Below are 21077 nucleotides of genomic sequence, written 5' to 3'. Positions count from 1 at the left end.
TTAGCCCCCCACCTCCCTCCGATTAGGGTGGACATTCCAGTGAGGGAGACCAACATAAATAAGATAAATAAACGACCTAATTTGTTTAATGTGAAAAGTTGCTAAAAACTAACAAACAAGCAAAGAACAAACAGGGCAGAGAGGTGGAGATGTTGACAGGGTTGGGATTTTAGATCTGGTAGCCAGGGAAGGCCTCAGTGGGAAGACAATGTTTTTTTTTTAATTGAACTATAGTTGATTTACAATATTGTGTTAGTTTCAGGTGTACAGTAAAGTGATTCAGATATATATATGCATATTCTTTTTCAGATTCTTTTCCACTATAGTTATTATAAGACATTGAATATAGTTCCCTGTGCTGTACAGTAAATTCTGTTGTTTATCTATTTTATATATAGTGGCATGTATTTGTTAATCCCATACTCCTAATTTATCCCTTCCCCCACCCCGCTTTCCCCTTTGGTAACCATAAGTTTGTTTTCTACGTGAGTCTACGTGAGTTTTGTAAATAAGTTCATTTGTATTGTTTTTTAGATTCCACATATAAGTGATAACATAGTAATATTTGTCTGTCTAACTTATTTCACTTAGTATGATAATCTCTAGGTCCATCCATGTAGCTGCAAATGGCAATATTTCATTATTTTTTATGGCTATGTAGTATTCCATTGTATGTATATACCACATCTTTATTCATCTGTTGGTGGGCACTTAGGCTGCTTCCATGCCTTGGCTATTGTAAATAGTGCTGCCATGAACATTGGGGTGCATGTATCTGTTCGAATTAGAGTTTTCATCTTTTCTGGATATATGCCCAGGAGTGGGATTGCTGGATCATATGGTAGCTCTATTTTTCGTTTCTTAAGGAACCTCCATACTGTTTTCCATAGTGGCTGCACCAATTTACATTCCCACCAACAGTGTAGGAGGTGTTTTAGTACAACCTGAAGGAGGTGAGAGAGTAAGCCCTGCTCCTAACTAGGGGGAAAGTAGAAGAGAGAGCAGCCAGTGCAAAGAATGTGTGTAGGGGAAAATCTGAGAGAGAAACACCAAACTACTAGCATTGATTATCTCTGGGAAGCGGGGTGGTGTAAGGACTTTTCACTTTTTAAATGATATATTATACATTTTTAAAACTAAAAAAATACAATAAGCACATATTCCTATTATAATTAAAACCATTTATTTTTTAAAAAGGGATCTTGAGGGCTGTCTGAGGAAAAAGTTACCTGCAAAAGTCAGTGAATAAAAGCATATGAGGTGAACTCTGAGAATCAAGGGGGGAAAAAGGAGAAGGATGAACAACAGGGATTTTTTAAAAATAGAGGTGAGATTCACATATCATAATTACCCATTTTAAAGTGAACAGTTCAGCAAATCAACTATACCTCAATAAAAAATAAAGTGAACAGTTCAGTGGCATTTAGTACATTCACAGTGTTGTGCACCCACCACCTCTATCTAGTTCTAAAATATCTTCCTCACCCCAAAAGGAAACCCTGTACCCATTATGCATTTCCTGCTGCCTCCAGGCTCCTGGCAAACACAAAGCAGCATTCTGTCTCTACGGAGTCATCTATTCTAGATAAACAAAATGTCGAAACAGCCCCAAAGTGGGTGAATGGTTAAACAAATTGTGGTATATCCGTACAATGGAATATTATTCAGCCTGAAGAATGAGTGAAGTATGGATACATGCCACAGTGTGGATGAACCGCAAGAACATTATGCTAAGTGAAAGAAGCCAGACACAAAAGGTCACGTATTGTAGGATCCCATTTGTATGAAATATCTGATGGATATTTTTGCAACATTTATTTTAAGCCTGATATCCAGAGAGTGGACCACACACATTCACTGTGTTTTGTTCCTGGAAACACTTCAGATTTGAGAGGCGGCCCCATCAGCCATGATGAGACTAGGTGTTTATGCTCTCCAATGACGGGAGGGGAATGAGACTTACATGGGTAAAAAAAGAAATAGGAAAAGTTAGTAATACTGGTGGCAGCAATTGAAATAAAAATAATGAACATTGATTGCATGATTACAATGAGATGAACCCTGTATTATGCTTTCGTAAGCACATAAAGCTTCCCAATCTCACAGGAACCAGAGTAAACCATAACAAAACACTCACATTTACTGAGCACATCCTATATGCCATGCTCTGTTCTGCGTGTATTACTGTGTGTATTCACTCATTCCATTCTCACGCAGCCCTATGAGGTAGGTGCTACTTTTCACATTATATATATGAGGAAGCTGAGGCTTGGGGAAGGAAACTCCTTTGCCCAAGTCCAAAACCATGTCTGACCCCCAAACCCTTTCAACTACTTTGCTGTATGATTTCTCATGCAGATATTTCCAATTTTCTGAGCTGAAGCGTGATTTAGCTGCCCTGGATAGACTTCTCTTTTCAGAACCAAAGTGTTGAAAATCCTTGGATAATATTAAAAAAACAAACAGTACATCAAATCTATTTAGTGTTGGGATTTTCATTTTCTCTTCATTTGATTTTCCTGCTGACGTAATGAATCTTTTTGCATGTGTATGCCTCTACTGTGTATGTTAAATGTAGGCCTTTGCAATTGTCTCGGAGAGTGTTAATACTTGACACTGGGTTTACTTGCCCTGCCCCAGCTTGCCTTGTCTGGGAGGATGTGTAATTTAAACTTGCGCCTCTTGCCGCTGGCCGTGGTGCTGAAAATATCCCGGGCCGCTCCAGAGTTGCCCTTGTTAGCGCGTCGTCACCCATCAGTCTCAAGCTGATCTGCTGGAGGAGAGCTCTTTTCTAGCTTGATTTTGGTTAGTACCGTGTGTTGGAGAGTTCGAAGCCAATGTCTGAGAACTCGAGGGAGACTATCTGTATTGTTCGAAGTTGAAATATTCGTTAATATGACCCATTCAGGATGGGCTTATGAAGGTGTGGACCAGCATGCAGTGGTTGATAATTACTGCATTAAATTGTGGCAGTGGTTGGAACTCAGGTGCGGGCTGATCCAGTTGGCCTCATCCATGGTTAACACCCCAGGTGTACCCCCACTCCAATTTTTAAATAAAGGCAGAAACATCCACCTTCTAACAAGTAAGGGTAAGCTGTTGAGTGGTCTGTGGTGGGGACCACCAGCCTGGATCTTGGAGCGAGCCCTACTGCACGTATGACCTTGAGCAATTTGTTTATCCACTCTGACCCTTAATTTCCTTATCTGGAAAATGGGGCTTGCAATAGAACCTACCTTGTAGAATTGTTGCAAGCAATTAACTGAAACAATGAGTGCTTAGCTTGGTGTCTGCCCAAGGAAGCACTCAGTAAATGAAAGCTGTAATTATGTTGTTGTGCCTGTTATGGCCCCATAATAGTTGATCTTATTGCCGAGTTAAATTGCGGCATGTTTAGCGGAGCAAGGAATATGTCCTACACCCATACATTCAGGGCCCTGGTACCCCCTACTCTTTTCCTGGTAATTGTGACGAGCATGGAACTAACATGAAAATAATACCTACTGGGCTTCTCCCCATAAGCTCAACTGCTTGGTTGACTCATTGAAGTATGTGTTTCCTCAGAGCACACCCATCAGGCAGCCCCCATGGTAGTGTCAAGACCTTGATGAGTTAACAAACCTGATCTGATTTTTCACCCCAACCACAGGAGGCTGGAAATGAGATGGGAATGGGGGGTACCACAAAGAGAAGGATGAATTATTTGGACATTCTGCAAGGTCTTGCTAAGGGGCTGGAACCATCAGCCACGCCAACTTTACAAGCTGATTTTCCTTGATGTTCTGAGCAGCTCCTGTTCACAGATGCAGCCTTTCTTCCCTGCAAAGAAATCACTTGGTCGTTTCCAGTCTCACACACAGCCCCTCTCTGGGGCCTCTGTGGGTCCTGATCAATCTAATTGTGGGAGAAGCTTTGTGTATCTGCACTTGCCTGCAGGGCTGTTTGCTAGCCTGACTTCCGTGAGCCATTTCAGGAGCCAGCTTTTCCTCCCACCAGGGATGCTTCTCTCCTTTCATCCACCACCCACCCCACCCCTTCCTTGGCCTCTTTGGCTGGCTGATTATTCTGGATACCACTGACACAGGTGCTTTCTCCCTGAACCAATCAGGGAGCGGGAAGGCTCAGCTCAGCTAGCAGAGGCATTGCTCACCGCAGCTGTGAGTTAGAACCCAGGCTTTCTAAATTGGGAGGATCAGGCACGACTCAGGGTTGGGCTGAGAAAGCCTCACCTCCCCCTTCCTGGACTACCTTTGACTTCTGTTTGGGGAGAGAAACTCCTGTGCCAAGAACTCAGTACCCCACCTTTGCGTCTGTGCACCAACCACAACGTTGCCTATTTCAAGGAGCCGGTTGTATCCCTAGTGTGCCCACGGAGACTTGGCACGTGATGAGGTGAGGGGAGAGATGCGGAAAGCAAGACCCACTCACCCTTCCTTCCTTCCACAGGTGTTTACTGAGCACCTACTCTGTAACAGATCTCCTCTTAGGTGCTGAGAATAAAGCAGACAAAAATCCCTGCTTGCACAGAGCTTATAGTCTAATAGGTGAGAGAAACAGTGAACCAGATAAAGGAGAAAAACATAGCAGACGTTTGGGGACAAGGGCCAAGGAAAAAAAAGAAGTAGGGAAAGGGGGTAAAAGCCTCACTGAGGATATGACCTTTGAGAAAAGACCTAAAAGAAGTGAGGGAGGGAACCATGTGGGTCTCTGGGGGGTGTGGAGGGAAGAGCATTCTAGGGGAGAGAACTGCAGGTGCAAAGGCCCTGGCGGTAGAATGTGCCTCATGTGTTTGAGAAAGATGGAGGAGGCCAGTGGGGCTGCAGCTGAGTGAACGAGGGGGAGAATGGAGGAGATGAGGGCAGGGAGGTGATGGGGGCCGGTCGTGCAGGACCTTGCTGGCTGCTGGGAGGACTTTGACTTTTCTTCTGAGTGAGATGGTAGCCATGGGAGGGCTGTGCATATTTCCACGTGCAGTAGCCAGAATTTTCTTTGCTGCTTATTCGTCTCATTCCAACATTGCTCTTGTTCCATCAAGATCTTGGGTTTCTTTTCAGCCCCCTTCAGTGGAGGCAGAAGACTGGTCCAGGCCTCCTGAATTCTCCTCCTGGGGTCAGAACATGGAGGAGAAGGCTTGGAGGAAAAAGGCGAGCCCCCACTTCTTTCTGGATGACTCAAAGCCACAATTACCTGGGCTCCTCCTCCCCCTGAAATAGATCTAAGGCAGCACTTCCCAAACTTCAGTGTGCACACAGAGCCCCTGGAGATCTTGCTAAAATGCATGTTCTGACTCAGCAGGTCACCGTGGGGCCTGACATTCTGCTTTTCTAATGGGTGTTGCCTATGCTGTTGGTTCGTGGATCACACGTTGAGTAGCAAGGGTGTAAGGTCAGTGTTGCAGGCACCCATCTGGCGTGTGTCTGTGGACATTGGTGGGGTGCATGGGTGTGTGCAGAGAGAGGGGGATGACATTTGATAGCCAGTGTGCCCATGTCTGACAAAAAATAAGAAAAAGAAATAAGGTGGGAGTGGGCAGCTGCTTTCTGTTGGCCCCCATGCTGACTAAGGCTTCACTGTCGTACCCAAGAGCTCTGGGTCTGAAATCCAGGTGACAGCGGCCAACTGAAAGCCTGAGAATGCGGCCCCTAAGAGTGCAGCTTGCTCCTGGCCTTCTGGGACTCTTGCTGGAACGTCAGCTCGAATCGGATGCAAAGGAAGTCACATCCCAGCTGTTTAGGGGCAGGAGGACAGGGGGCCCTGAGAAGTGAGGCTGCAGCTTCACGCAGAAGCTAACAGGGAGGTAGTTGGCAGGGAAGGGAAGTGAAATCATCGGATTCAAATCATGGCTTCAGAAGCCTCGGCGAGGGGAGGCCAGGGAAGGGCTTGGCATTGCTTCTTTGTGTACAAATATTGTCTCTTATTTTCTGGGCTGCAGGGTGAGACAGAACGGAGTATTTGTGCAACACAGCCCAGCTTTGTTCTCTGTGCTTCTAATGACTGTCAGCTCGGAGGCAGGAAGCCAATCAGAGAGGATCGTCAGCAGGAATGGTTTTTGTTGACTCCCCAAATTGCCCTGAGTCTTGGATTTGCTTTTCAAAGTGTGCGTGGAGCGTGGCTCAGCTGCTTTCAGCTGGAGGCAAAGGCTGAAGCTGGTGACAAAGAAGACCTGGTTTTCCCGTCTTACTTAAGACTCTTACTGCCAGGTCGTCTATTTTAGACTTTGTTTTCACACCTGGAAAGTGGGTAGACGCTCCAACTCCTCCTCCAGCCTGTAAGATCCCTTGGTTTTTACAGAGCTTCCAAGATGCCAGATGTAACCCTAGGGCCAAACAGGAGACTGAGGCTAGTTAAGTTTGTAAGAAAGAAAGCTGGGAGGAGGGCAGTAGTTTAACAAGGCCAAGTTCAAGACATGCTGTTTGATCTTTCTGCAAAACAGTGGATTTCAGTGTTCCCAGGGGATACTTGGCAATATCTGGAGATGACTTTTGGTTGTCGTAAGTTTTGGCTGTCATAACTGGAGAGGAGGATGGTACTGGCATCTGGTGGGTGGCGGCCAGATATGCTGCTTAACATCCTACTACATACAGGACAGCCCCCCCCCCCGCACACACACACACACAGAGAATGATCACCCGCAAATGTCAGTAGTGCAGAAGTTGGAAACTCCCGCTCCAGAGTAACCAATACCCTATGGCTTTCTCCCTCTAACATCCATTTCTCCACACCTAAACCTCCTTCTCAGAAATTGCCAGCTTTGTTATATTAGTTTCCTTTCCATTTAAGGGAATTATTGATATGTATATTCTTACTGCCGTTTTGTTAATTGTTTTGGATTTGTTTTTGTAGGTCATTTTTCTTCTCTTCCTCTTTTGTTCTCTTCTAATATAAAATCAAAAATTAAATTCAAAAAAGAAAAGAAAAGAAGTTGCCAGCTTTGTTTACTAAGGCTAGAGGCTTGAGGGTGCTTCTGCAGATCTGGCAGGGGAACAGGGATATTCTGGTTTACCGACTGATCAGCAGATCAGGCCCTAATGTGAAGTGAGCAGGACAGACCCCCCCCCCCCAAGGGCAGACCCTCCAGTGGGTCTATCTGGTAGCCTCGTCAACCCAGAGGAGGGTTCCCACGATGCAGGGAGGAGTTTGTGCCTAGAGAAAGAGGGAATGTACATCTGGAAATAGCCATATGGACCGACCATCCCTTCCCTCCCTCAGATCTTGAAAGGTCTGCTTCTCGGAGACTTGCCCTGACCACCATATTTTATTGACGTGAAATTCACAGAACAATACTAACCATTTTTAAGTGACTAATTCAGTAGCATTCAGTACATTCAGAAGGTTGTTCAGCTATCACCTTTATCTAGTTCCAAAACATTAAGCAGCTACTCACCGTTTTCCCCTCCCCCAGCCCTGGGCAACCACCAATCTGCTCTCTGATTGTGTATTTTCCCGTTATGGACATTTCATATCAATGGAATTCATACAATATGTGGTCTTTTGTGTATGGCTTCCTTGACTTAGCATAATGTTTTCAAGGTTCATCCACGTCGTAGCATGTGTTAGTACTTCATTTTTTTTTTAGTACTTCATTTTTTATGGCTGAATAATATTCCATTCTATGGATATACTACATTTTGTTTAACTGTTCATTCATTGATGGACATTTGGGCTCTTTCCACCTTTTGGCTATTGTGAATATTGATGCTGTGAACATGTATCTGAGTACCAGTTTTCCAATTCTTTGGGTGTATAGCTAGGAGTGGAATTGCTGGATCGTATGGTAATTCTGTGTTTTAACTTTCTGAGGAGCCATCAAACTATTTTCCTCAGTGGCAGCACTGTTTTTACATTCCCACCAGCAATGTACAGTGGTTCCAATTTCTCACATTCTCACCAACACTTACTGTTTTCTGTTTTTTTCATTCTATAGTCATCCTAGTGGATGTGAAGTGGCATCTCATTGTGGTTTTGATTTGCATTTTCCTAATCCTCTTTGGAGAAATGTCTCTTCAAGCCCTTTGCCTATTATTTAATTGGGTTATCGTTTTGTTGTTGATTTGTAAGTGTTCTTTATATATTCTGATACCAGACCCTTACCAGATATCTGATTTGCAACTACTTTCTCTCATTCTGTTGGTTGGTTTTTTGCTTTTGTTTTTGTTTTTTCACTTTACTGACAATGCCCTTTGGCTCACAGAATTTTAAATTTTGGCCAAGTCCAATTTATCTGTTTTTTCTTTTGTTGCTCATGCTTTTGATATCAGATCTGATTACTGTACTTTTTTTTTAGCTCTACAATATAATTTTTTTAACATCTTTATTGGAGTATAAGTGCTTTACAATGGTGTGTTAGTTTCTGCTTTATAACAAAGTGAATCAGCTATACATATACATATATCCCCATTATCTCCTCCCTCTTGCGTCTCTCTCCCACTCTCCCTATCCCACCCCTCTAGGTGGTCACAAAGCACTGAGCTGATCTCCCTGTGCTATGTGGCTGCTTCCCACTAGCTATCTATTTTACATTTGGTATGATTACTGTACTTTAAATTGCAACCACCGATCTCCTTTCCTGCTTTTTCTGTCTATAGCATTCACCATCTTTTAATGTACTGTATAATGTGGTTGTCTCACTTACTCACTTCTCCTCCACAAGGGCAGCTGTGTCCCTAGTGCCCAGAACAGGACCTGACACACAGTAGATGCTGAATTAATATTTGTCCAATGAAGGTTGGAGGTGAAACGGAGGAAGCATATCCACATTTTCCTTACAAAGTCATCTGCCACGTTTTCAGGGCAGTGAAACTACTCTGTATCAGGCTATAATGGTAGATCCATGTCATTAAACGTTTGCTCAGGCTCATGGAGTGTACAACACCAAGAATGAACCGTCATGTAAGCTATGGACTTTGGGTGATCATGATGTGTCAATGTAGGTTCATCGATTGTAACAAATGTGCCACTCTGGTGGGGGATGTTGATAACGGGGGGAGGCTGTGCCTATGTGGGGGACAGGGGCACATGGGACATCTCTGTACCTTCCACTCAACTGTGCTTTGAACCTAAACAAAGCTGCAAAGATTTTCCTTAATTCTGTGATACTCCCTTTGAATATATGATTTTAGCCACCATCATAGCAAACTGCATTGTCCTCGCCCTGGAGCAACACCTACCTGATGACGACAAGACCCCGATGTCTGAACGACTGGTGAGTGAGGTCTCTCTAGGGGAGGTCTCTTCTTTGCTTTGGTGGCAAACTGGTGTGGCCCTGGGAGCCGAGGGCAGAGTGGGCTCTCTGTCTTGGCACCAAGAACCAGATCGTGGGCCCTCTACCTGGGGAGCCCACGTAGATTTCATGAACACAGTCATCTGGGCAGAGAGATGCCCTCACTGCCCAAAATTCTTAGGAATTCCCTAGCCGTCCAGTGGTTAGGACTCAGCGCTTTCACTGCCAGGGCTCGGGTTCAATCCCTGGTCGGGGAACTAAGATCTTGAACACCCCAAGGCTCATCCAAAAAAATTAAAATAAAGATATAAATAAATAAATAAAATAAAATAAAATAAATAAAAACAAAACAAAATTCTTGTGAAAAATGTTGACCATACACAAATACACAGAGAACAGTACTGTGAACCCCTCGTGAACCCATCATTCAGATTCAACAACTGTCAAGATTTTGCCTCATTTCATATTTTCTGTCCTTTTTTATTTCCTTGGTTTGTCTTTCTTGGCCAAAGTATTTTAAGGCAAATCCCAGACAAAATGTCAGTTCGCTGCCATATACTTAAGTCTGCATTGCTAAAAACATGGGCACTTTCTGGGGATTCCCTGGCGGTCCAGTGGTTAAGACTCGGTGCTTTCACTGCTGTGACCTGTGTTCAATTCCTGGTTGGGGAACTAAGATCCTGCAAGCCGTGCGGCATGGCCAAAAAATAAATATGGGCACTTTCTTACATCACCCCAGTGAGATGTTTACACCCAACACAACAGTGGTTCCTGGGAATCATCGAAGACCCAGCCACTAATCAAATATCCGTGATTGTTTCAGAAATGGCATTTTACAGGACATTTGAACCAAGACCCAAACATGGTCTAGATTTTATGTTGCTTAAGACTTTTAATCTAAAGCAGTTATTTTCCCTTCTGCCATTGACTCTGCAGAAACCAGTCCAGTTGCTCTAAGGAATGTCCCACATTCTGACTTTTGCCTGGTTGCTTGCTTGGGATGTCATTTAGCTCGTTCTTCTATCCCCAGTGTTTCCTATATATGAATATCAGCTCTGGAGGGACATTCAAAATCCAGCTGATGATTTGGTGAAACTCTGCAGAGCTGTAAACTAGTACTAAGATCTTTCTCGATGCCCCTAGCCATCCCCCAGCCCCCTGGTTCCCCTCCTGGCATTCTGACAGTGCCAAGAAGGAGACCCCTCTCCTCTCCATCACCATTTCAAAGCCAGCTGTCATAACTCAAGTGTAGGGAGAGAGAGATGTTAGAATCCACTCATTCCTAATCCACAAAGCATCAATGATCTCAAGGCTTTTAAATTTTAATAGTTACATATTATAATGTGTATCCTAAAAATAGATAACTAGCCCAGAAAAACTATGATTTCAGGACTTTTTTGTTTGTTTTTGCTTACAATCAAGCTACGTAAAAAGAGTCTGTTGAAAGAATAGTAAACAAATAGTAGTACTGGTGGTAAGCTGGCATGGAAAGACTCATGAAAGCAGAATGCAAATGATTGAAGCTTGAGAAACTTTGCCATAACACATGGGGAAACATCCATGTAGGGGCTCTGATGGAGCGGAGCTTATAGCTTAATTCCAAGTACTATAGACTATCATCTGGAAGCCAGATCTGGCAGGAGGTCTGGCAGGGGGCTGGGAGTTGGGACATTGGCCATTTGCGAGCCAGTGCAGAAGCGTTGATTCCAATATTTTAGCAACCTGAGCAACTGTACTGGTGCATACCAGCTTCGAACCATCGCAAGTGTCAGATTTGCGGGTGAGGTCAGTGCACAGGGGCCAAGCACAAGGGCCTGAATGATATAGGTGACGAGTAAACGTTCTAAACAAGTGCTTTCTTGTAGAACTTTCTGCAGTGATAGAAATGTCCTACGTCTGCACTGTCCAATATGGTAGCCGCTGGAAATGTGGCTAGTGTGACTGCAGAACTGAATATTTCATTTTATTTCATTTAAATCCATTTAAATTTAAGTAGCCACATGTGGCCACCCTACTGAACAGCTCACATCCAAACAAACAATTCTGTTTGGCCAAGTAGTGTGTAAAGTTGGCCAAAAGGAAAGAAGGAGGTGTCTTCTCCATGTTTCTGTTTTTCTTGCAAAAGCCTTTGGACAGGGTAACTCCAGGCAGGATGCGGTGGAGGGCGGTGAGTGCTGGAAGGTCAGGAGAGGTGAGGGGAAGTGGGTACACTTACCTGAGTGGGCTGGTTCCCTGTTCATGCCACCCTCTGCCAAGCCAAAGACACTGACCTTACCTTTTCTCCCTTCCAGGATGACACAGAACCATACTTCATTGGAATTTTTTGTTTTGAGGCTGGAATTAAAATCATTGCCCTTGGGTTTGCCTTCCATAAAGGCTCTTACTTGAGGAATGGTTGGAATGTGATGGACTTCGTGGTGGTGCTAACAGGGTAAGTGGCCTGTGCTATGTTTCTTAGAATTATCTTGAATTACGAGGACTTTGGAAACCTAAGGGTTGATGTGGTCCAGGCTGGGTTCGGGAAGGCTGAGCCCCCATGTTCTTCTTCAATGTGCATGTGCCTTCTTCCCCCCTAGTGGCCTCATCTCAGCTGCATATCAGAGCGGATGCTTTCTGTTACAATTAGAATAATAGCTTATTAGAATTGACTGCTTCCAAAGTGCTTTATGTGCATTCTCTCATTTAATCCTCACAACAACCCAATGAATTAGGAAATATTAATATTCCCATGTGACCATTGAGGAATCTGAAGCACAGAGGGACCTTATCTGAGATCACCCAGCTAGTAAGTGATGAAGCTGGGATTTGAACCTGAGATTATGTGATTCCAGAACTCAAGTTTTTAACTGTTGGGCATGCGTGGTTCTTTTGCTTTGCTTGGGGATATCTTGCCTTTATTTTAAGTTGGTAAATGTTTTTTGAGGACTTCTGGGTGCAAGAGATTGAGGTGGGATTATGGCGAAAACCAGTCTAAGAAAGGTGCAGTTACTGCAGTTTTGAGGAGTTTTCAGATCTGATACAATGAACCATAGTTGAAAGGGGAATGTGTATGCACTTTCCACCAAGGATCCTGTATAAGGTAATGCTAGCTGCTATAACAACAACAACAAAAATTCCAAAACTAGGTAATGATTTAAACACAACAGCAGTCTATTTCTCACTCATTGAAAGACCAAAACAGCTGTTCCTTATTGGCAGGCTTCTTTCCTCCACACAGTATTTGAGGGACCTGGGCCCTTGCTACATTGTGGTTCCTTATTGTTGACCCACAGATCAGGTCTGCTTGTCTGCATCAAACCATGGAAGAGAAATGAGCATGGATGGTGATATTTGGGAGGTTGTATAGGCCTGGCTGAGACCCTGCACGTTACCTCTTTCACTCATATGCCTTTGGCCAAAATTCAGTCACATGCCCACACATCGCTGCAGGGAAGCTGGGAAACATCAGACTGTGTTTAGAAGGAAACGGAAATGGATTTGGTGGATAGCAAGCCAATCTTTGTCACAGACCCCAAAGCCCTTTATCAGGTCCCAATATAGACATTACCATTTTGTGATGATTTCTGGCGCCTTTGCTTACCCACTCCTCTCTCCCAAGCTAAGTTTGTTTCTTCTCTTCCAAGACCCCTGTTCATTGGGAGACCTTCCTCACAGTTATCTTGCATGGGGTCATAGTTCTGTTCTATGGGATCGTATTTCTCCTCTAGGGTTTGTTGCTGCTCCAGGTCCTGTCTCTCTTGGCAGATGTCATGGGTCTTAGTACCCATGCTGTGTTGGCTGGGCTCTCACAATTAAAGTTTTGAACATATCTGTTGTTTCAAAACAACGTTGCTTCTCACAAAAGGAGCTGTATCATATTGGGCTGTTTCAGTAGAGGCATTCAGATCTGAGTGGTCTGTTGCGAGCACTGTGGGCTAGCTCTAGCAGGCTTGGGTGTTTACTGAGGGAGTTCTGTTTGCTGTGCCCACACTTCTTTGGCTTGGGACCTTGGAAGGTTCCTGGGACATATTATGGCATTGGGCACTTGTCACTCTCTAGGAAACTCATCTGTGCAAGAGCCCAGCGGTTGACTTTGTTGTTGTTGTTTAAAAAATGTATAATAAAAATAATCAGACATTCGAAAATAAGTAGAGAATAATAGAACAAATGCCTGTGTATGCAAATATTCATTCAATGAGTATTTATTGGGCAACTACTATGTGCCAGGCTCTGGGACATAGCAGTGAACAAAACAGACAAAAGCCCCTCCTCTTGTGGAACTGACATTCTAGTGGTGAAGAAAGACAAAATGCATGCATGAATGAAATATCTAGTGTGTTAGATGTTGATGAGGGCTACAGAGAAAAAAATAAAGCAGAGAAGGGATGGGATGTATTATGGGCAGGAGGGCTAGAAGCCAGGGAAGACTTGCATTGGGAAGGTGATATTTGAACGAAAACCTAGAGGAGGTGAGTGAAAAAGCCAATGAGGATGGCTGAAGGAGGAGAGTGCCAGGCAGAGAGAACAGCAAGTGCAAAGGCCCTGAGGCTGAACTGTGTCTGGTGTGTTTGATGAACAGTGAGGAGGCCAGCATGCCTGGAGCAGAGTGGGTGAGGGAAAGAGTGGAGGAGGTGAGGACAGGGAGGTGAGATGGCAAACTGCCATCAAAATGAAACCTTTATATATAGCACAGGGAACTCTACTCAATACTCTGTAATGACCTATATGGGAAAAGAATCTAAAAAAGAGTGGATATATGTATATGTATAGCTGATTCACTTTGCTGTACACCTGAAACTAACACAACATTGTAAATCAACTATACTCCAATAACAATTTTTTTAAAAATGAAACCTTTATAATACAGTGTAAGTCCCTGCATTCCCTTCCCTGGCCCCACTCCTTTCTCTCTCCATCCAGAAACACTTTCCTGAATTTTGTGTTTATCATTTCCATTTGTGTATTTACACTTTTATGTAAGAATATAAGACATATATGGTACCTATTTTACATTTTGACTACATAAGTATATAAGAAGTATATATGTGTTATGCATGCCTTAAGTTTCTCTATAAATGTTTTCTTCTACAAACTGCCTTTAGCATTCAACATGAGGTCAATCTGATTGACAAGAATAGTTCCCATTCATCCATTTTTACTGCTGCATGGTATTCTGTATGAATAGTCTACCATGTATTTGTCCATTTGGGTTGTTTCCAGTTTTGTGCTATTTTGAACCAAGCTGTCTCCTCAATCTTGCCTGTGGATTTCTCTAGGGCATATACCCAGGAGTGGAATTGCTGAGTTGTGTACTGTGTGTATCCCCAGCTTCGCTAGATATTGCCAAATTGCTCTGCAAAGTGGTTGTACCAATTTATGCTTCCTGGGGCTGACTTTTGCTGCCAGGAGCTGGCTTGACCTTGCTGGTGGGAAGGAGCCTTAAAAACACCTGTTTTTTTGTTTTTTTTTAATTAATTAATTTTTGGCTGCGTTGGGTCTTCGTTGCTGTGCGCGGGCTTTCTCTAGTTGTGGTGAGCAGGGACTATTCATTGCGGTGCACAGGCTTCTTATTGCGGTGGCTTCTCTTGTTGCAGAGCACAGGGTTCTAGGCGCGTGGGCTTCAGTAGCTGTGGCACGCGGGCTCAGTAATTGTGGCTCGTGGGTTCTAGAGCACAGGCTCAGTAGTGGCGCACGGGCTTAGTTGCTCTGCGGCATGTGGGATCCTCCCAGATCGGGGCTCGAACCTGTGTCCCTTGCATTGGCAGGCGGATTCTTAACCACTGTGCCACCAGGGAAGTCCCAAAACCCCTGGTTTTTTAAAGACACATGCACCCCAGTGTTCATTGCAGCACTATTTACAATAGCCAGGTCATGGAAGCAACCTAAATGTCCATCGACAGACGAATGGATAAAGAAGATGTGGTACATATATATAATGGAATATTACTCAGCCATAAAAAGGAATGAAATTAGGTCATTTGTAAACATGTGGATGGACCTAGAGACTGTCATGCAAAGTAAGTCAGAAAGAGAAAAACAAATAAGGTATATTAACGCATATATGTGGAATCTAGAAAAAATGGTACAGATGAACCAGTCTGCAAGGCAGAAATAGAGACACAGATGTAGAGAACAAACATATGGACACCAAGGGGGGAAGGAAGGGGTGGGATGAATTGGGAGATTGGGATTGACATATGTACACTACTATGTATAAAATAGATAACTAATGAGAACCTGCTATATAGCACAGGGAACTCCACTTCGCTGTACAGTAGAAACTAACACAACATTGTAAAACAACTATACCCCAATAAAAAACAATTAAATTAAATTTTAAAGAAAACCTGGCTTTTTATAACATGGTTCTTGAAACACCTAGGAAAGCTCACATACTGCTGAGCATATAGTAAGTCTCAATAAGTGCTCAGTAAGTTGAAAGGCGGCCATTTAATAGGTCAGTCAGTCTGCTACTTGGATGTCTGTATCTGCTCCTTGATTACAACAAGGTGGTCTTTTCTTTTCTAGTTTCCTGATATCTGCTGGGCCTCTAGAGGAGAAATTCTTCATTTGAGACAGATAGCTTCAGAGTTGGAAGTAATGGGATCCGTGAACCCTCTGAAATTGCATGCCAAAATTGTGTGTTTGTATATTTTTCTGGTCTGTAGTTTTCATTAGAGTCTCAGGGGGTCAAAAGCCACAAGAAGCCACTACTGTAGATTCTATTCATTTCTTAACCTCTTCTTTCCTTCTTTATTTTTCCCCACATTTCTTTCTCTTGCTTTACTCTTACTTCTCCAGTAATCAACCTTTCTTCCTTACTGTCTGGTGGTTCTATCTCCTTCAAATCAGGCACATAGCTCAAATGTTATTACTTCAAACTGCAAGGGGCGGTTTAGTCTCCTGTTGGGTTATAAGCTAGGAACAGGGAGAGAAGAATAAAAGCCCTGCAAACCTAGCCTTCTGTTCAATGTCAGCGGTGGGGAAATGGAGTAAACTCTTAATTTCGTGTTCCTGGGGGAGGGGACTCAAGTGTATTAATTTGACATTGAGACAAAGATGACTTGAATGTGCACTTTCTGATTAACTCATTGTGTTCTCACATTTTGAAGCAAACGACAGCATTAAAACACTATTCATTTTTCACGGATTACCAAGGTTTTGGCCTTCTTTTGTGTGACATTTGGTGGAAAAGATCTTACCCGTGGATTTTTGTGTGCTCTGTGTAGCTCAAGGCCCCAGAGAAATTCTAACTTTGTAATTGATCAACCCCTTTTAAAGCATCCTCCCCTTGTATTTGAAGTTCTGATCATTAAACTAAAAATGTGTAAGAGGAAGATTTCAGAAGCTTGGCTATATTTCTGAGATAACAGTGCTTTTACTGTGATGTTCAAATACATGTAAACATCAAAGAGGTCAGATAATACACTTGTACGTGTTAAGAAAAGTCACTGCAAACACTACCAGGGTAGGAATGAAGATGATTTTTTTTGTATTCATGGGCTTAGCACCATACCTGGCATATAGTAGGTGCTCAGTAAAATAAATACTTGCTAAACTGGAAGGTGGTAACACTTCTGATAATCAGAGTGTTCTGGGGAATTTTCTAAGCTGTTTAAGGAGATGGGGACCATTGCATTGATAGAAATAGTCAAACAGTCCAGGAGCCTATGACAGATACCCTGACATCAGATAAGGCAGGCAAGGGGCAGATGAGCTCTGGGTCTTTACCTACCCTGACATTTTGTGACTGTAAAAAACAAAGGTTCCTTTTTGGAAGGTCCTATGTACCACCCCAGGTTTTGGGCAGTTTTGTGTTGAGGACAGAAATGAGGAAAAGACCCAAGTACTTGGAGACCATCAGGGAAGGGATGTTGGCTTTGTTTTCATAGCATCATTGAATGTAAGGGCTCAGTGGACTCTGGCAGGTCCAACTCCTTTATTTTACTCACAGGGAGTTAAGACGCAGAAAGGCTAAGTAATTTGCCCAAGGTCACGTCGAGATGATGGATAATTAGGAATCTTCCAGAATCAGAAGGTATGTTCATGTCAGGGAGCCTTGGATCCCAGTTTGGGGGGCAATAGGGGTGGTATAGATAAGTACTGCCACCCCTTGGGTTCTGCCATCAGAACTTTGCCTTCTCTTTCTTTCTCTTGTCCCCTCAAGTACCCAGCCTGTGGTCCCTTTATAGAGAAATAGGGTGCCTCAGAGAGTAATTCCAATTCCCCCTTTTTTCTTAGATGGTTGAAGAAACTGAGGACCAGAAGGGTCAAAATGACTTGGCCAAAGTCACCCACCACTCGCTCTCTCTTCCCTTTTTGATTAATTGAACAGCACTTGTAGTCATTCCTCAGCTTCTCCTCTTTCCTTTACCTCCTACACAGCTGTTCTGAGTTGCCTGCAAATAAAAACAGCATTCCAAACAACAACAATAAAACACAAGTAGCATTCTAACTCATGAGACCAATGAACCATATGAATATAAATGCCAGCTGCATTCTTATTTTAATGTCTCTTTGCATTCATCCCTCCCCTCCCCAAGCAGAGGATCAGTCACTCTTGGTACCAAAAGGATCCCCCACTGTGGCACAAATGCTTTTTATCATTCAGAGGGTTTTATCGTTGAGAGAGCATCGAGCTTTGTATTGTTCAGAGCATTTGGTTGTCATGATATTTGCTGAACCGTGTTCCATCAGGAACCACCTCACTTCCTAGCAGCAGGAGCTTGTTTCTCCATCTTTTTTTTTTTTTAAAGGATTTTCTTATTTATTTATTTATTTATTTATTTATTTTTGGCTGTGTTGGGTCTTCGTTTCTGTGCGAGGGCTTTCTCCAGTTGCGGCAAGCGGGGGCCACTCTTCATCGCGGTGCGCGGGCCTCTCTCTATCGCGGCCCCTCCCGTCACGGGGCACAGGCTCCAGACGCGCAGGCTCAACAATTGTGGCTCACGGGCCCAGCTGCTCCGCGGCATGTGGGATCTTCCCAGACCAGGGCTCGAACCCGTGTCCCCTGCATTAGCAGGCAGATTCTCAACCACTGCGCCACCAGGGAAGCCCTCTCCATCTTGTAACAACAGCGACAGTGATAATAATGATGCTGGCTGCCATGATTGTTATTCTTATCATTTATTGAGCACTTACTATGTGCCAGCACTATATTAACAATTTTATGTGCATTATCACATTTCAGTTGCATAAGCCTTTTTTTAGAGATGAATCTGGGGCTCAGAGAGATCAAGCTACTTACAAAGGGTCCCCCGCAGTTAGTAAAGGGCAGATCAGGATCTCAGCTGCTGTGCTAGGACACATCCCTAAATCTAGGATAACCCTGGGCTCAACTTAAATTCAGGCAAAGAGCTATATCCACCCCGGTATCCTTATGAACATAATACCTGTTATTAACAACAGTGGCAACATTGACAAACTAGAGCTTACAAGGCAGTTATAACATGATATACTGTACATGTTTATATGCTCAGTCAATTCTTACAACCCTCTGAGTTAAGTACCATTATTATCCCCATTTCACAGATGAAGAAACTGAGGCTCAGAGAACTTTAAAAACTTGCCCAGAGTCACCCACCTCATAAATAGTAGATCCAGGATTTGAACTCAGGTAGATCTGGATCCAGAATCCATTTCTTGAGGCCTATTTCCCTAAAGTCAAGTTTTTCAGGGAAGTCAGGGGGATCCTTCCTTTTCTCCCCCATCTTGGGCTCCATTGTGGCAGGAAAAAAATTGGGCAGATTTCCAGAAATGGTAGATTGGCATAGACTGATGGCTAAGACCTGGGCTTCAAAGTCAGGGGACTCTCTGCCAGTGATGAACTCAAGAATGTGAGTTAATCTCTCTGAATCTTCGTTTTCTCACCTGGAAAACGAGAGTAATGAGAGTGTCTACCTCTTAGAGATGTGGTAGAGAATAAAGAAGGCAATATATGTGGCAGATACTGTGACCTGAGCCCCTGGAGCTTTCTGGGTGCTTCAGAAATGGGAGTTGGTGAACTGAAGGGAAAGTTAAAACAGATTCTTTTGGAGGAGTGCGGTTGATGCTTCACGTGCCCCACTCCTTATTTGTACAGCTCACCTTTGGGTTCACCTGCAACTGTGGTGGGCAGTTCCTATGCAAGCTCACCTCTTTGCACCTCCGATTCTCTCCTCTTTCTGCATATGTGTTAGAGAGCCTTCTCCAGAATCTCAGGAGAAGGCGATTTGTTTAGCCCACGTGACAGACACTGAACACCCCCAGGAGAAGCCCTTAACCAATGAGCAAGGGAGTCAGTGTATAAATACCCTGGTTTTCCCATTGTTCAGTGAGAAAACTCAGAGGTGTGTTCTACAGCCTCTCAAAGGGTCCTCCACAGGATTGAATCCCAGTTGCTCACAATGAAGCCGTTCATTATACACCATTTACCAACTTTTTGCTTTCTAGTTCACCCCCTGTAGCTCCATGGATCACCTCCCAAGAGTCTTTGTCTTGGATCTGCTTTCAGAGGATCCCAAATCAATGCAAGCAGCAATAATCAGAAGCCTAGTGGGTTAGAGATTGCAGCACCCTGCTCAACGCCCAGCACACTTGATTATCAAAAGGTGTCCTCCTTTCTCCCTCTGCCCCCGACTGGGGTGGGGGAAGATTGAGTGAGGGCCAGATGGCCAGGTAATATTGTTCTGTACTGAGCTTCTTGGCCATTTTCCCTGTGTGGCTGGAGAAGACTTTGCCATCTATCTCTCCACAGGTTTGGGGGCTGATCACGGTCTTGTCCTCTTGAATTGCTGTGACAAATGCCAGCCTGCCTCTAGAGAGGCATCTGGCCACTGCTTCTACAGTTTTCAGGACTAATGACTTCTCTCTTCTCACCAAGGCAGGGAGGTAGCTGCCTGGCGGGCAGAGGAAATCTCAATGGAACGGGAAGCAAGTGGGTGCCTGGGGCCAAGGCAGAGGCTGCCAACTGAAAAGGCGCTGTGCTTTGATTTATGCAGGGAGGAAGTATAGGACCTGCAGATGCTGTGTTGTGACAGAGGTTGCAGAAGCTGGACAATGTCTCCTCTCTCTGAGAACCTGGGCCTGACCCAGAGACAAAAGCCCCTCACCTTTAGTGGGGTTGTGTAGTAGAAGGGTAAAGCTGAGAACCGGGGGGAGGGGGAACTGGGGGGGGGGTTGGTTTAGGAAAAAGAAAGAACCCATTTTCATGACTTCTCTGGTTATATTCAGCCCTTTGGTGATCTCATCCAACCTCAGGGGTTTACGTACTCCTTCTATGTTGATGTTTCCCAAACTTACATCTCCAGCCTGGACCTCTCTCAAAGTACCCACTTTGAGGGAGGAGTTCACTGGCATCTCACACTCAAGATGTCCAAAACTAAACCCCTGATCATCCAGTATTGCCCCTCCCTGTCTTCCCCTGTCAGTGAATGGCAGCTCTGTCCTTCCAGAAGCTCTCGTCAAAAATCTTGATGCCTCCTCCGTCTCTCACACACCCCATGGCCAATCCTTCTGCAAATTCTATAGGTTCCGTCTTTAATATGCATTCACTACTTATCCCACCTCCACTGCCACCACCCTGGGCTGAGCCATCATCATCTCTCGGCTGGTTTGTTAGAGCAGCCTCTGCCCAGGGCTCTCTGCTTCTGCCCTCCTTTCCCACAGCCTGTTATCAACACAAGCAGCCAGAAGGATCCTTTTAGCACCTAAATTAGATCAGATCACTTTTCTGTTCACATCCCTCCTGCGGTTTCTGTCTTGCTCAGTGGAGAATCCAGAGTCCTCAGCATGGCCCACAAGGACCTACCTGCACAATCTGCCCACATCACCTCCCATCCTCATCACCCCCTACCCTCCTCCTCGCTCACTGGGCTTCAGCTTTACCAGGCTCCTGCTG

The 21077-nt window shown here is 44.2% G+C and overlaps 1 protein-coding gene across 8 annotated transcripts in view; it reads left to right on the top strand.

Moving 5' to 3' along the window:
• Positions 1-21077, top strand: part of CACNA1A (calcium voltage-gated channel subunit alpha1 A) — a 242651-nt gene that overhangs the window by 33202 nt on the left and 188372 nt on the right. For 7 of the 8 annotated variants that reach the window (XM_057540773.1, XM_057540775.1, XM_057540779.1 and 4 more), the window contains exons 2-3: positions 9097-9202; positions 11512-11651. In XM_057540773.1, the coding sequence (XP_057396756.1) occupies positions 9097-9202; positions 11512-11651 (246 nt within the window). The remainder of the gene's footprint in view (positions 1-9096; positions 9203-11511; positions 11652-21077) is intronic. The other variant, XM_057540780.1, reaches the window with a different exon arrangement.

This window comes from Balaenoptera acutorostrata, chromosome 2, assembly GCF_949987535.1.
Source record: "Balaenoptera acutorostrata chromosome 2, mBalAcu1.1, whole genome shotgun sequence".
Classification (NCBI taxonomy): domain Eukaryota; kingdom Metazoa; phylum Chordata; class Mammalia; order Artiodactyla; family Balaenopteridae; genus Balaenoptera; species Balaenoptera acutorostrata.
The sequence above is the reverse complement of the archived record's forward strand: the minus strand, read 5'-3'. Positions and strand labels throughout refer to the sequence as shown.